Source organism: Squalius cephalus (genome assembly GCF_949319135.1).
Source record: "Squalius cephalus genome assembly, chromosome: 3".
NCBI classification, from domain to species: domain Eukaryota; kingdom Metazoa; phylum Chordata; class Actinopteri; order Cypriniformes; family Leuciscidae; genus Squalius; species Squalius cephalus.
The window spans coordinates 16751643-16767900 of record NC_137124.1 but is presented as its reverse complement, the minus strand read 5'-3'; the positions used below and the strand labels follow the sequence as shown (position 1 = coordinate 16767900).

Below are 16258 nucleotides of genomic sequence, written 5' to 3'. Positions count from 1 at the left end.
AGCAGCTTCTGCAGTAGGCCAGTTTTAAATACACTTCTAGAGCAGAGCTGTCCATCTGTTTCAACTCAAAATGCTATTGTTATTGCAATGCATTTGGTATTTACCATGTTTAAGTACGTCATTAATGATTGGCATTGTTATTATGACTATGGTTATTGTTATTATTGTTCTCCTAGTGTAGTCTTGCCTATTTTAAATTGTCATTTCAAGTCCTGCTGGACACAGGCAGAATGTGACTTATTTCAAATTAGTCAGGTTTCTAGAATAGAAGAGGCTGGAGGTGAGACATTTTTCTCGCTCTCCACCTTCCAGAAACAGATAAATAATTATTTATGAACAGTAATGGTGCTATGGGTTTTCTGTAACAAGACTGAATACATCATTTATTAGACATTTCTGAATTAGTTTTTAACAATGATAATGGTAATGATATTTATAATGATAGTGATATAGTGTAAATGTAAAGGAATGACATTTTTGCCTGTTTCATACTTTTTGTACTTGGAAATGAAAATTAAATAAAGTTCCTTTTTTTAACGTTATTCTCTCTTTCCTGGACCTTAAGAAATAAAATTCTCTCATGAGTGAGTTCCAAATGTACTGAAATATCTATCTATCTATCTATCTATCTATCTATCTATCTATCTATCTATCTATCTATCTATCTATCTATCTAACTGTCTATCTATCTATCTATCTATCTAACTGTCTATCTATCTATCTATCTATCTATCTATCTATCTATCTATCTATCTAACTGTCTATCTATCTATCTATCTATCTATCTATCTATCTAACTGTCTATCTATCTATCTATCTATCTAACTGTCTATCTATCTATCTTAACTATCTATCTATCTGTCTATCTATCTATATATCTATCTATCTATCTATCTAACTGTCTATCTATCTATCTATCTTAACTGTCTATCTATCTATCTTAACTGTCTGTCTATCTATCTATCTATCTATCTATCTATCTATCTATCTATCTATCTATCTATCTTTGTTTTGGACGACAGAAAACTGATGAGTGTTTGCACATATCCTCATATCTGAGAGAACAAGGGACCAGACTAGAGAGACATATGACTGTACTTTGTAGTGAAGGAGGAGTGTATGCTTTTCTTCAAAGTGTTTTAAAACTGTTCCAGCTGACAAAGTCAGAAAAAACAGCGCTCTGCCATTTCCGGTTCTCCCCCTCCTGCTTCCCTCCCCTCCCTCCCTCCCCGTTTCTCCACACAGCAAAATTGTTCTCTTTTATGAGGCGTTTTTTAATGAACGGCCCACCACAAACATCTCTGTGCTGTTTTTCCTGTCCCCTCCCTTTCAAATCTATTTCTCCCCTCATCTTTGAATCCCTCTTCACTCTGTGTTACTTTTTGCATTCTTTTTGAATAGGTACATTAGTCAGATGACTAAAAATGCCAGTTCAGCATGATATAAATTACATGAACTGACTTGTTAAATTACTCTTCTATTTCTTCTCTCTCTCTGACACACTATCCACTACTGGTGAAAAGTCTGCAATTTCTTCACCTACAAAAAAACATCCGGTTTAGATTTTCTAGAAATTGTGGCTGCTATTATTAATATTATTATTAATGTTCCGCAAGTAGATTTTTAAAACATGCACAAGCCTGTAATTTCTCTTTATATTACTTATAGGCCTATAATTTTTACTGAAACTATCATCTGTTTATTGGATGGACAGATGAGCTAAGGACAGGAAGTCTGGCTCTCGTTATGGTGGTGTGGAAGAGCTCTAGTCATGTTTGGTGAGCTTGGTGCTCGGATGGCCAGGGAAAAAGTACACAAACGCCCACATACACGCTGAGCTGGCGAACAGGACGTGGCCTGGACAGTTGCTTGCAATTTAGACTGTGTAAATGTGTTCCTGCGGGAGAGGAGCAGGAAAGCAGGTGGCTTAGAGAACCCCATTGCTATAGTTCAAAGTTGCATATACTGGAAAAGCAACTAACCATAACACGAAATAAGTCCTAAATAGGCCTGAATCAGCAGCCACAGAAAAAAAAGAAGAAGAAAAAAGAATTACGAAGACAGTTCGGTTGCACTATCCCCTACCCCTGTTTGTTTAATAAATATTTTGGGAAGTTTCGTAAGAGCGTAATAAGAGGGTGGTACTCTATTAATAGAAACTATTACTTCTTTGTATATTAAAATCCACCATGAAGAATTTTGTAGATTTTCCCCATTGGGTGTCTTCAGCTCTGAGCACTTTTGATTCTTATTAAAATTTAAAAAAAAAAATCTTATTTATATATATATACACACACACACACACACACACACACACACTGCATGTTTAGGGAACGCAAAAGATTCGAAAAATATTTTTTCTCCCATCCCAAATTTTTTCCACCACCACGTCCCTTTAGGGGCTCCGTAGATTGTTTTACCCAGTCCCAAACTTTTAATTTGAAAATTCAGTATAAAAATATGAATTACATGATGTTTAAAAACATGATGTAGACAAATAGTGAAATAATAAACGATTTCACTATTTGCTGTCTGAAAATAGTTGACAACTTTTCCCCCCAAAAAATTACTAATTATTTACCAAGAAAAAAAGAGTGCTGGGTTATGCTTGATATGAAATATGAGATATGTTGTGTGAAGAAAATAAAGCGATATCAAGGTAAAAATCTTTTTTTACGAGTAGGAAGTGTATTGCTATATCCAAAACCCTTGGCTAACCACATACTGTAACCTTAGCTGTGTCATATCCTGTCAGGAAGCCCTCCAACATACATACATATACCTCTAGCCCCTCAATCTGCCATCATCACACACTTTTGCTCCATACTCTAATGTTTCTTGTCTGCTTTCAACTCTCCACAGTCTTTTTCCCGATTTTTTGTCTTTTCCTGTATGTATGTTAAAGGACTGCACATTCACCTCATCTTTCGTCCCTTTCCTACCCTTCCTGTCCTCTGCTCTCTCTCCTCCTGCACTTCATAAAACATCTGGATCTCATTCTGTGGAAAACCAAAACAACATGAGAAAGCGACAGAGTGAGAGAGATAGAGAAAGGCGGGGAAATGAACAAAGGAAAAAAAAAATCTGTTGGTGGAAATCAAACAATATGTGAAAGATGAGTACATAAAAACACATCTTGATTTGTCTCAATGCCTTGAACAATAATATTTATTATTGTTCAAGGAATAAATTAAACTGAATTAAACAGACCAGGAGACAGGAGGATATTGGTTCCATAAAACTTAAAGCTATGTACATAAAATATATGTAATCATAACTGTGGTTCAGAAGTATTCAGCTGAGTGAGAGAAACCTTGGGTTTCTGTTGTTTTTATCAGCTTACATCTTAAACAAAATGGTTTCATAGTGCTGACAAAAATGGTTGAATCTGATCCAGGGTCCAGTAAAACTCCAGAGGAAAAAATCTGCAGTTCAGCAACTGGAGCCATAATTATGGAGAGAGGCTGCTGAAATCAGCAGGAAGACCGGTGTGTGTGTGTATATGTCTCTGGAAGAGAGAGAGAGAGAGAGAGAGAGAGAGAGAGAGAGAGAGAGAGAGAGAGAGAGAGAGAGAGAGAGAGAGAGAATTTTGGAGTTCCATATAGATTCCTTCCGAAGACGGTGACCTAAGTATTAAAAATAGATAGAAGTACAAATTAATGTTTAAGACAAAAGCTACTGTACAGAGAATGATTACTATATATTTCACGGCCGTACTAATCGATTTTCAAGATTCAGAGGTTCTCTGAAAAGCGAAATGGCATTTTGCGGCTAATATAAAATAGAGTCACTATAGCAACACCCTTAATTACTTTCTCAGGCAGGAGATGGAATGGCAATGGTCTCATCTCGATGTTAGTCTGTAAAAAAAATGTAAAAACAAAACAAACAACAAAACAGATAACCAAAAAAGATTAGGAAAAATAATATATATAAATAATACTAAAAAGCAGGAAGCTGAAAAAGAGAATATTACAGCCTGCATTATGTGCAGAAACTTTCAGAGACAAGGTTAGAGAAAAATGGCTGCCAGAAGATCATCAGAGAGGCATGGAGAAACACTGCAGCCTAGTGGAGCGAGAGATTATGTCAATATGGCATATTTTTATAAGTCTGTTTTTAACTGTAAGATGTATTGATCAAATGTAATATATGCAGATTTAGTTTTAGTATAATGTAAAAGCTTTTTTTTTTTCAAAATAAAATACACTACCATTCAAAGGTTTTTGGGGTAAAAAAAAAGTAAAAAAAAAAAAAAAAAAAAATGTGAAGAAAAAAAATGATGATCAAAAGTGATAGTTTTTGAAATGTATACTGTTACAAAAGTTTTACATCTCAAATAAATTCTGTTCTTTTGAACCTTCTATTCATCAAATAATCCTTAAAAATATCCATATTTCCACAAATATTTAAGCTCACAACTGTTTTCAATACTGATAATAATAAGCGATGTTTTCTGAAGGATCATGATTGCCATGACAGAAAACAATGCATTTTAAATATATAATAAAATAGAAATGTTATAACAAAATATATAATAAAAAAAATACTTAACAACCCTAAACTTTTCAATACATAAAAGCATCAATGTATTATATGCAATGCAGTGTCTAAGTATTGTTTTTTTCCAGTTTTGTACTTCACATAATAAAGATCAGTGGGAACAGACTTTCATAACACATATTAGGGATACCTTTCCCTATTTCACAGCCATCTCAAACAATTTCAGCTTAAATCAAACAGGGATAAACTGCATTAATTGCCTTTTAATTGTGCATGTGAGTAAATATATTTGAATGTACAGTATCTGTCAAAAGTTTGAATACCTTCTCCTTTGAAATAGTATATAATAGTAATCATAAAATATTATTTTTTAAAAGAAATTCAAATAAAGGCACAATGAATATTCACTACAGGCCAGATCAAAAGATTATGCAAAACATAAATTCAGTAGGCTTTATCCAATCCAGTCTAAATATTTGTAGGTTTATGACCTGTAAGCTATCATAACTGCACCCTTGAGCAAAACAATCAGATTTTATCCCTGCAACTGGAAATACTAAAGCATCTGCTTAACCCCTGCCTATACAATGTACTGTGCTCCAACAAAATAATGCATGACCACCTTTATAATAAAAAACAAAGATTGTTTTTTTCTTCTTCCCATCACTATAACAGAAAATATGAATTATTTTAGTGTGTTGGTGTGTTTAGCTTTAGAAACAGAAATCACGCACAAGCTTTTTTTTGTCCCCAAGTATCTTTATTTTTTGTTTTTTAATAATAAATTTCCCTTAGGTTTCAGCAATAAGGATTTCACGTGCTCTTCTTTCTGTTTCTCGGCTTCCTTCCTCTCACACCATCGCTTCATCCCTTCATCCACCTCTGCATTGAGATACACTGCTCTTCTCTAAATAGAGACACAAATGTAAACATCAATGTTTGTTTCTGTAATTAAAAATCAACAGAAAAAAAAAAAAAAAAAGAGTCTTACAGCAAACTCCTCTCTTTGCTTTTGTCTGCGGATCTGTCCTTTCAGTGGAGGTGCAGGCCTTCCATCTGAAAATCACATAACAAATGATACAAATCCTTGTCAGAGGAGAGCTCATATTTACATTCCTAGATTTACTGTTTGACAAACACCTTACAACTGATGCATACAATAGAATTGACAAGCACAATACGTCTGTGCTTAACACCACATTTTTGCTTTTGGCTGTCAAGAAAACATAAAATAAAGTTCACCTGCAAATGACCAGTCAGCTAGATCTGTTATCGGTCCATACTCTGATCCACCACGTGCTAAACCATTTCTGAAGACAAAAAGGGAGCAGGGCAATGGAGAATGTATTTGAACAAACCAAAACACTGGTATCAAGATTAACCATAATAGAATGTAATGTATGCAAACATTGTGATTTTATCAGTTTTTTTTCCAGCAGGTATTAAGTCACATTGTTTTTGTAGAAATGGTTTGTTTGTTTAAACTGGATTTCATATCAGCTTAAATATTCTTATTAGTCATCAACCTAATTGCCTTTTTTAAATACAATTTGTTATAGTCAAACTGCATAGGAAACTCACTCCAGTCTCCACTTGTTTCCTGCATGGCTCACACACGTCGATGAAAATGAGCGTATTGACTGCCTCGACACTGTAAATGATGTGAAAATAAAAATGACCCATTAATAAGAATTTACTGTTTTAAAAAATATTACTGTTCACTCATCAGTTGTTACATTTTGACACAGTGTAGGCTACTACCATGGACGTTTATTAACACGCAGGCTGAAAGCGAGGTTCAGATATAATTCATGAGCCCAAAACATAATTCAGAAATTTGGCAAAAAGCAAGACAAGTTAAAAAAAGAAACAAAAGAAGCTATAACTTGACTAACAGACTGTCTCACCTGCGGTACAAATCGTCCTCAAGGATACTGCCATTTTGGATTATAACAACTACGGTGAGCAAGAGGGACAAACCAAAGACTCTGCAATGGTGTAAGGTGGCGTGACTTATTTCTACCAGTAGATGATGCTGTGGTCTCATTAAAGACAACACAGACTTGCCTGATTCACCTGTTGAATAAACTGCAGTTTATTTTCAGCCTTTCTAATCACAACTCGATCTCAAAACAACAGATAAGCTAACATAAAACGTGTTACAACGTGTAATCTGGGAAACCTTGTGGCTACCAGGAGTTTATGATGTCTTTTTATGTATACAATACAAATGTTCTCCGTGTGGTGTTTAGAATAGATTTTAAATAGTCTATAGAATTGAATTGCTTATTTGACTCATTCACAAATTGATTGGAATAACTGACTGGTATGTTTTCATTCATTATACAGTCTTAAAGTGACAAAACATCTTGTAAAAACACGACACAGAGGCGCCTCTGAAGAACGGCCTTTACACCTTCCGCTTAAATATTAAATTTGTCTTTCAGCACCGCCGATCCCCTTCATTCCTCTGGCTCGAGCAGTGCTGAGTAAGCGCTGAAACATTCCCGCGCGCGCTCCCAGACAAGTCCACACTCGCCACAGTGCGCGCGAGCTCGTGCGCGCTCCCACAAAACCGCAGGAGAAGCTGCAGACAAGACCAGAATGGGAGGAGGGAGCTCCGGGGTAGGGAAAAAACGAGGTTTTAAACAAAAGAACAGCACTGGGTCTTTTTAGGGTCTCTGTGGGGTTGAATACAGTAACCATACGACTGCAGGTCAGTTGTCACCGGAATTTATGCCTCTCGGTAACTATGGAGCAGTGAGAGGCATTTTCCGCGAGGGAAGAAAAGAAAAGCAGTTACATTGTTGCGCTCGCGAAAAGCACACACGCAGCCGCCTCACGCTGTCCCAGGGAACTTCGAGGTATCCCTCCGCACATTCCACAGACGAAAGGCACGACACGACCAATTAGGCCTTAGGGTTGGAAAAATGACACAGAAAATATGTAAGGTCTTCGAGCCATTTACACGTTTTTAGGTTTCCGTTTATTTAAACATTGTTTTAAATCTAATAAACGCCACTTATTCGAATTTTCGTCACGTGAAGCCACATTATGTGTAATAAAAACATCTTACGGTGTTCTAAACAAAAAAATAAACAATTTGATTCACGGCTGCTTTTACCTTTATTTTTGAGTTTGTCTCATTTTGCCTACAGATAGTTCACTTAATTATATCAACTAATTAAACCACGCGTTCTTTCTCCGTAGACTAGCGTAATGTAGGCTATGTGTCTTTTTCATTTAAGAGATTTCAAAAAAAAGTGTGCGATTATGTCAAGGTTGTTTGTGTAAGTCCAAACAGAGGCTGAACCAATGGGCACAGTCTGTTTAAAGAAGTTGGTCTGTGTGACGAAATAGTGGGATGCTATTCATGCGCGCTGCCCGGGGGAAAGGTGTTCCGGTCGGGAAAAAAAGCCACAGAGGAAGAAGAAAGGGGGAGGAAGGAAAAAAAATTTGGAAAGAAAGAAACTCTACGTTGAACATTTTAGCACAGTTTTCCGGCGTAGGCTGCGCAGTGTGTGTTTATCTATGCGAATATGTTTGGGTGAGCGATACGCGATCTTCTCTTCGACTCGCTGCACAGCTTTTTTTCGTGTTGTTACGCGCTTTTGAAGACTTCCACTTTTGGGGAATAATGGTCATTTTCTTTCAAACTGGACTGGACAAATTCTGCGGGACGACAAGAGGCTTTGATATGCCTTGTACTTTTTTGGCTGAGGAATAAACGCTTTTGAGTTCGCGGATACGGACGACTCATTTATCCGCACAGATAAACGTTTTCAACTTGCCTTTTTGAAAGCCGCTAGTTGAGGCAGGAAGGGGCCGTGGTGTATCCCATAACCTGTGTGTTTAACGCGCTGGAAATTTATTCAGCATTTAAACTCTATTGTTCTTTTTTTTTTTAAACAACCGGCAGTGCCGTTTAGGATAAATCCACAGAGACAAAATCCAAGTGGTAATTACAAGACTTGCGAGAGGTTCCGACAACAGTATTGCGGATGTGACTGTGAGACTCGTCGTTTGAATGGACCAGTTCTGCGCGAGTCTGGGACGAGAATTAAAGACTCTTTGAAGCCTGACGGTAGTTCCCACACGTTCATTTGCTCACTGCCGAAGACAAGGCCACAAGTAGCTGCAAAAAAAGGATCGCAATCAAATGGATCAACATGCTTCTGTTCACACGCATGTCCAGCAAATTCATCACAAGCAAACAGTTTGGAAACAAACTGCTTGTTTTCAAGTCTAACTAGTACGACATGTAGCCTGCAGAAAATGTCATAGTGTTTTTTATTTATCTTCAAAGTTAAATATTTATTTTTGTAGCTCATCAGAAAGTATTAGTTTTTAACATTTCGTTTTTATGTGGATTTGTTTTTTTGTTTTGTTATTGTTGTCTCATATCTTTTGGTCTGTTATCTCATCTGCTGTTGAATCACTTGAATTGTGCTTGTGTCCACACTGTATTTCACTGTATTTATGTAGAATACTATTTAAACTGTAGTCGTTTTCAGGTGGCATCTAAGAGAAGTTCAATTCGTACTTTGTATTTTATATTGTAGTTGAGCTTATATTAAAACACAATGGATCGACTTGGCAGCAAACTGAAGCAAAAGCTCAAACTGAGTGACTCTGGAAGTGTCAAATTCAGCAAAAAGAAAAATGACTTGGCCAACGCAAATAACAACAGTAATAGCAACAATGCCAATAATGGAACCGCGACACAGATCAATGCACCCGTGAGCACGTCTCAGTTCCCTCACGCCTCCGTAGAGGTGTGTGGACAGTCAGCTGGAAGACCCGGCAAATTGGGCTCTTCTCAGAGAATCACACCCTCAAATACCACCTCGGCTGCTGTACCTGAGGACTGTGGGCCTGGGATCGAACATCACCCGTCTACTCTCGCCCCTCTCCGGCGCCGGTCGCCCCAGCAGCGAGCATCGTGCTACTTGCCTGAAACGGCCGAGGGCCGCAGTATGTGTGACCAGTTGAGACGAGGTGACTCGGCCAGATGCGAAGGTGACCCGCTGGGGGCGTACAGCCCAAATTCTCGTGAGGCCTTGAAGCAGCGCCGTTATTCTCTGGAGCTCCAGCAGCTTGTTCGCCGCCAACAGCTTCTCGCTCAGCCGCCTCCGCTGTCGTCTGTACCACCTCCGTACCCGTACCCCCGTTCGTCTGCCATGGAGCCCAGCTTCCTCCACGACTTAGAGCGTCATAAGCGCTTGTCCCTGCAGGAAGCTCTGTTCTACAAGCGTTTGAGTTCGGGTGGCGAACCCTGGGACAGCGGACGCCCGGCTTCCCTCTCTCATCCGCCGCAGAGGACCCATGACAGTGGCGTAGGGGGTTTCTACTTCCCCCCTGCACCAGCGTTGAGCCCCTGCTCTTCTTTCAGCTTGCAGGAGTCCGTGTTGGCGAGCCCTCGGTCCAGTTTTGCGAGCAGTACCGCAAGTGGAGGGGGCGGCGGCGGTGGGAGTCCCATGGGAAGTCGGTGCAGCAGTAACCGGACGAGCGGCATCAGTTTGGGCTACGACACCCGCCATACACCTGGGCCCGGCCAGCAGCTGCAGCTCTCCTCGACCCAACTCGGTGGCGCCACCTCGGGTCAGGTGTACTCTGTACTGGCATCAGGGAAAACTGGAGTGCCCCCTGTGGAGATTTGGAGGGAAACAGTGTCGGGAGGAAGTGCGCACGACAGCCGCCACTCGTATCCGCCTGCACTGAGCACACACACTGCAACCTTCCACCGAGCAGAACCAGAATGGGGTCCCATTGACCAGCGGGGATCAAGAGGTGACGATGTGGGCGAGAGGGCACGACACTCCGACTTGCCAGGAACCCGCTACCAGCAGGAGCTCACCCGCCTGATATTGAGAGATGCTGCCCTGGAGGGAGAAGCGCTACTTGGGGGTCTGACGTTAAAAGAACAACCTGTGTCTACCACCATTCTAGCCAGCTCCGCATCTACCCCAGCCACGGCCGGAGTTCCAGGGAAATCCCTGGAAGAACAGTCAGCTGGAAGGGAATCGTCGATATCTGCGGACAGACAGGAGTACTTTGGTGAGATCACTTACTCATCCAATTTGGCTAGTTTGTTTATGACTAATGATGTACCTCTCTGGCAATAGACTGTGTGAATGTGTGTGATGTGGTGAGATGAAAACTGCTTCAGACCTGCTAAAACCTGCAAACATTCTCTGAAGCAAAAAGCAAGACATAAAACGCATCCATTCAGACTTCAAAAATACATACTAGCCCTCCTTTTTCAGCCCGTTTCTCTAACTAACCATAATAATTAACTTGCAAGTCACCGAGCGAATGTATAACCCCTCCACCCAAGGCTACATAGTATTCTGAACAGACTCCAAAGTCAAAAATATCCGCCTAGAACGAGCATAGTGATTATGCATGACCCTAAATTACAGGCTTTGTGGTACGCTGGTCATACCAAAGAGCTGTGAGTAATACAGTAGGACAGAGGCTGTGTGTGTGTATAAGCGCTCTCAGCTTTCGACCAGCCACAGTTTGAGCGAGGGTGTGTTCATGTGTGTTAGCGTGCACTAGCGTGTGCTGGCGTGTGCTTGTTTAGCTCAGGTATTTGAGTCCTGAGGGAAGGCTCTCTCACACATTTAATTGTGAGGGTAGGGTGTGTGTTTGTGCCTTATGTGTGTGTAGTGCTTTGTTGCGACGAGGAAACCTCCCTGTTGTCTGAAAAGCACCTGTATAAAGTTTAAGACATTACCTCATTCCGACACATTACAATATCTAATTCCTGTATCCAACAGTCTATTAGCCTTTTTTCCAAGTAATGAAGGGGTTGTGGAGCTCAGGTCAGATTTATTGGTGTGTGTGTGTGTACTGTTACTACAAGAAACAAACCCACTGGCTGGTATTATGGGGGAAGAATGCAGAGACATGTATTTTTGAGTCCAGACAGCTCTGCCACCGTGTTTTATGTAATTGGTTATGATTGGATGATGACCTCATTGTCCTAAATAGAGTTGTGTGTGTGTGTGTGTTGTGATGCATCTGTTTATAGTATACTCAAACAGTGTTTGTGGTTGTATTCTTGCTTTCAGGTACGTGTGTGAAGTGTGGTAAAGGCGTATATGGTGCAGATAATGCTTGCCAGGCTCTGGACAGCCTGTATCACACCCGCTGCTTCATATGCGTTTCCTGTGGTGAGTTATCAGTCCCCAGGAATCATTAGTGTAACACTGAGTCAAAACCAAGGCCAGTATTTCAGTACCTCTTCATTTGGGTCAGTATCTCTCATGACGGTCTGAACATCTCTTATCTTGTTTTTACTTGTAGGGCGAACTCTCCGAAACAAGGACTTTTACAATGTCAGTGGCTCGGTTTACTGTAAAGAGGATTACATGGTAAGAATAACTTCAGGCTAAAAAAAAAATATATATTTTTTTTCATTTTGACTTCATGTGTTAATTCTCATATTCATTTTAACCAGTGTTTAGGGGTTGAAGTTGTTCTAAAATTTTGTGTGTGTGTGTGTAAAAATAATATATGAAAAAAAAAATTATCCAAAAGGACATTTGCCACTCAAAAAAAGAAAGAAAAAAAGAAGAAAAAACAATGGGATTTCTTAATGAGATGTGGAAGTATGCTCTAGTTTTTGCGAAAAAATATCCACCAATATATTTTAATATAATATATATATTTAAAATGTTATAATTTAATATTTCCTTCTTTAAGTCTTTAATTTATGTCTTACTTTAAAAAGATAGGTTGTTTAAAAAATATATTAAAATATATATCAAATATATCTCATTTATTTAATAATTTAAACAATAATGATGATGATGATGATGATATTTAGAATATATATTTTAAATGTACGGTTGTTATTATTTAAAATGTTGTACACTCTTTTATATTCAGTATTTCTTTAAAAAATATTTTTCTGTTATAATAATAATCTAAAGAATATTCAATCATTTATTTTTCCTAATCTTTCCCTGGTGTCCATTAGTTCTCAGGCTTCCAGGATGCAGCTGAGAAGTGCAGTGTTTGTGGTCACCTCATCTTGGAGCAGGTTTGTGTTTTTTACGTGAGGTCAGTGTCAGTGTTTGAAGGTTGTGTAGAGTGTGTGTTCACAGCTCTCTGTTTGTGTGTGTAACTCAGATTCTGCAGGCTCTAGGGAACTCTTATCACCCAGGATGTTTCCGCTGTACGGTCTGCTCAAAGGCTTTGGACGGAGTGCCATTCACAGTGGACTACCTCAACAACGTCTACTGCGTCTCTGACTACAACAGGTCTGTTAGACTGAACAGTGTTACAAATGACATGACAATTTGTCTAACATTAACTACTGCTCCGAAACCCTTTTTTTCCAGATTTGTTGCTGTTGAGGTGTAGTCGTGAGATGAACATTGCTAAAAATATTTAATTATTTTGTTTTATTTTTTAATCAAATTGTTAAAAGTGTGGTAGAACCACATACAATATGTACAAAGTAAAAAAAAATAAAAAAATAAAAAAATATATATACACTACTGTTCACAAGTTTGGGGTCAGTAAGAATTTTTTTTTTTTTTTTAAAGAAGTTAAAGAAATTAACACTTTTATTCATCAAGGACACATTAAATTGATCAAAAGTTACAGTGAAGACATTTATATTGTTACAAAAGATTCTATTTCAGATAAATTATGTTCTTTTGAACTTTCTATTCATCAAAGAATCCTGAAAAATAAAATGTATGGCAGTTTCCACAGAAATATTAACTGTTTTCAACATTGATAATAATCATAAATGTTTCTTGATCATCAAATCATCATATTAGAATGATTTCTGAAGGATCATGTGACACTGAAGACTGGAGTAATGATGCTGAACATTCAGCTTTGATTACAGGAATAAATTACACTTTACTATATATTCACATAGAAAATAGTTTTAAAAAAAAAATTACTGTATTTTTAATCAAATAAACGCAGCTTTAGACTCTTTTAAAAACATTAAAAATCTTAGCGACCCCAAACTTGTGAACGGCAGTGTGTATACAATGGCCTTTATCTCTTTTAAAAGATTGGTGTATTATTTAAGTGTTGAAGATTAATGCATTACATACCATGCATTGTTTTTCTATTTACTGAAGAAGAAGAAAAAAACAATTGAAAAGGAGCATGTTGATCCAATTCCCTGTACCATTCTTTTAAAGAAATGAATACTTTTATTCAGAAAGGACACATTAAATTGAGTAACTTTTAAATTGTTACAAAAAAATTATTTAAAAAAAATATATCGTTTTTACATTTTCTATTCAAAGAATCCTAAAAAATGTATCAGTTTCTACAATATTAAGCAGCACAACCTTTTCCTGTGATAAAAATAGGAAATGTTACTTGATATCAGCATATAAGAATGATTTCTGAAGGATCATGTGACACTGAAGACTGGAGTCATGATGCTGAATTCAGCTTTGACATCACAGGAATAAATTAAATTATAAAATATATTCAAACAGAAAAGTGTTATTTTAAATGGTAATAATATTTCACAATATTCCTGTTTTTACTGTATTTTTGGTCAAATAAAGTTTAAGTTTTACAAATGTTGCTCCGATTAAAAATAATCAGTTTTTTTGTGAAATAATCACAATCAAATTGATAGTAATTAATTTGAATTTAAAAGATAGCATAGCAGTTGCCAGTTGATTTTAATAGATATTTTGTGAAAAGTTTAGCAAAAGACTGTCACACTAGTCAGCTATTAATTCCTATAGTGTCGCCTGATTGTTGCGGTGTCTGAATGTTCCATCATCACTGGGCACCTCCAAAACATTTGCATTTACAAGCTGTTAATGTGGATGACATTTTTTTTTTTCTCTTCTGTTCCTCAGGACATTTGCTCCCAAATGCGCTGCCTGTTTACAACCCATATTACCTGCTGAGGTAAATAATTCCCTAGTCGTTTCACAGATGCTTTCAGGAGAATGTTCAAGATCTTGATTTTGTGTGTGTGTGTGTTTCAGGGCAGTGAGGAGATCCTCAGGGTGGTGTCAATGAACAAAGATTATCACTTTGAGTGCTATCACTGTGAGGTAGGTATTTTGGAAAGTAGTTTGGATAAGCCGATTGTCGTCATTTTGTTGCGTCAGATAAGAGCGTATCTACATGTTATCGCACAGGCTTGTAATCCTGTCTTCCTCTTTTTCAGGAGTGTGGGAAGCAGCTGTCCGATGAGCTTGGATCTCAGTGCTTCCCTCTGGATTCCCACCTCCTCTGCCACTCTTGCCACATGACCAGGGTGTGTCACACATAACCTTTCCCCCTCACGACACACACTGAAATGAGAACTAATGTGCCTGACCAACATAAACTACTTTGTACTCTCATATGCACACTAGTGACCACTGTAAATTGTTGCCTTTCTAATGTGTGTCTCTTCTATGGCAACTCTTATTTTTGAAGATAGTGAGAGGGGAGAAAACACTCTTACTGAGACATGAGGTCATAGTACATTTCAAATGCAAATACCAGCACTGGTAAAAACTATCACCCCCTAGTGGCTGGGAAATGCAGCAACTGAATCCTGCTGAACAAAATATTTCTATACAAGTTCTCGGAGTTTAAGATTATCGCCTGCTTCATTACTAGAGGGAGTTGAAATATCACAGAACACTGTTTTACTCCCATATCTACTGTTTGCTGTAGGGAAAGAACAAGGGATTTTTTTGCTTAACATTTTTTTTTATATTTAATATCACTAGCAAAGATTTTGCACTTAAACATGTTTACCTATTAAGAGAATTTTTTTTAATAAAGTGATTGCAAAAGGTTAAAAACATTCCTGTATCTGTTTTAATTAATAAATATCTGTGTGTATGAATGAGTGTTGTTTTCTTGTGCAATTCACACATCCAAAAATCAGAGAATTCAAACACTAATGACCATTATTAATGGGATTAATGAAAGAAGGCTGCTATGGATAGATGATTTTTTTAGTCACTCGTCACTGAGTTTTCTTTCTTTTCTAAAGCTTTCTGGGTAATTTCTCAATTGAATGCTGTTGGTCTGAATGATTAGATTTGTTTAGTGTAGAAATGACTCAAAAGACTGACGTTTCACACCGTTTTGTATTCAATTTTAAGCCTGTGAAAACACGCAAAAGAACAATATATAGGCAACAATATTTACAATGTTATATAGGAACAATATTTTAGAGCAAAACTAGAAAAAAAAAAAACTAATTTGCTACAGAATGGATTTCTGAAGTCTGGAAAAATCAATTGACAAGCTGTAAGGAAAATATCTGAACATCATTTTTAGAAAATATATTTTCCACACCTGGACCTGTAAATGTCACTGCTGACTTTAGCAATTTATAGTGTAGTATCCTCTCCAACTGCTGCTGGTTATTGCCACAATTATTCTTGGCATCAATGAAAAAAACTTCAATACACATCCCCCCAAAAAAATTTCCTTCCGTTTTTTATTATTCTTTGTACATTCTGCACATTCATAAAGAAAATAATCCAAAAAGAGAATATTTTGCAATTTATCTTCAAAACTAAAACATTAAAATAATATTAAAAGGCCTCTTGCTATCTTCTCTACAAAGGTTACATTTTTACCTTGCCTGATTCAGAGATGAACAGTACACAACGTCATAAGACCAGGGAAAGAAGAGAACAGACGAAGATGGAGATGAGAATCTAACAAATGAATCTACAGTGTGGTTCATAGGATTGGACATCAGTAGTAGTTACTTGAATAAATCAGATCTTATGAGATCAGC

The 16258-nt window shown here is 37.6% G+C and overlaps 2 protein-coding genes across 2 annotated transcripts; one reads left to right on the top strand and one right to left on the bottom strand.

The window, feature by feature from the left end:
- Positions 1–5241: 5241 nt before the first annotated feature.
- Positions 5242–6579, bottom strand: mrpl52 (mitochondrial ribosomal protein L52). Its single transcript, XM_079867855.1, has 5 exons — positions 6411–6579; positions 6085–6154; positions 5746–5813; positions 5495–5559; positions 5242–5410 (listed from the first exon to the last, which is right to left on the bottom strand). The coding sequence occupies exons 1-5, from the start codon at positions 6442–6444 to the stop codon at positions 5264–5266; spliced, it is 384 nt and encodes a 127-aa protein (XP_079723981.1). The 5' UTR covers positions 6445–6579; the 3' UTR covers positions 5242–5263.
- A 1321-nt stretch (positions 6580–7900) lies between these two features.
- Positions 7901–15931, top strand: ajuba (ajuba LIM protein). The gene is made up of 8 exons (XM_079867854.1): positions 7901–10560; positions 11580–11681; positions 11815–11882; positions 12491–12553; positions 12643–12773; positions 14361–14412; positions 14493–14561; positions 14678–15931. The coding sequence occupies exons 1-8, from the start codon at positions 9087–9089 to the stop codon at positions 14780–14782; spliced, it is 2064 nt and encodes a 687-aa protein (XP_079723980.1). The 5' UTR covers positions 7901–9086; the 3' UTR covers positions 14783–15931.
- Positions 15932–16258: the final 327 nt, after the last annotated feature.

Excerpts from the sequence above, each read along its gene's own strand:
- ajuba (XM_079867854.1), top strand. The coding sequence starts at position 9,087 with ATGGATCGACTTGGCAGCAAACTGAAGCAAAAGCTCAAACTGAGTGAC. Across the intron at positions 10,561-11,579 it reads GGACAGACAGGAGTACTTTG|GTACGTGTGTGAAGTGTGGT; the intron begins GTGAGATCACTT and ends TCTTGCTTTCAG. Across the intron at positions 14,413-14,492 it reads AACCCATATTACCTGCTGAG|GGCAGTGAGGAGATCCTCAG; the intron begins GTAAATAATTCC and ends TGTGTGTTTCAG.
- mrpl52 (XM_079867855.1), bottom strand. The coding sequence starts at position 6,444 with ATGGCAGTATCCTTGAGGACGATTTGTACCGCAG. Across the intron at positions 6,155-6,410 it reads GAGGACGATTTGTACCGCAG|TGTCGAGGCAGTCAATACGC; the intron begins GTGAGACAGTCT and ends CATCATTTACAG. Across the intron at positions 5,411-5,494 it reads AGCAAAGAGAGGAGTTTGCT|AGAAGAGCAGTGTATCTCAA; the intron begins GTAAGACTCTTT and ends GTCTCTATTTAG.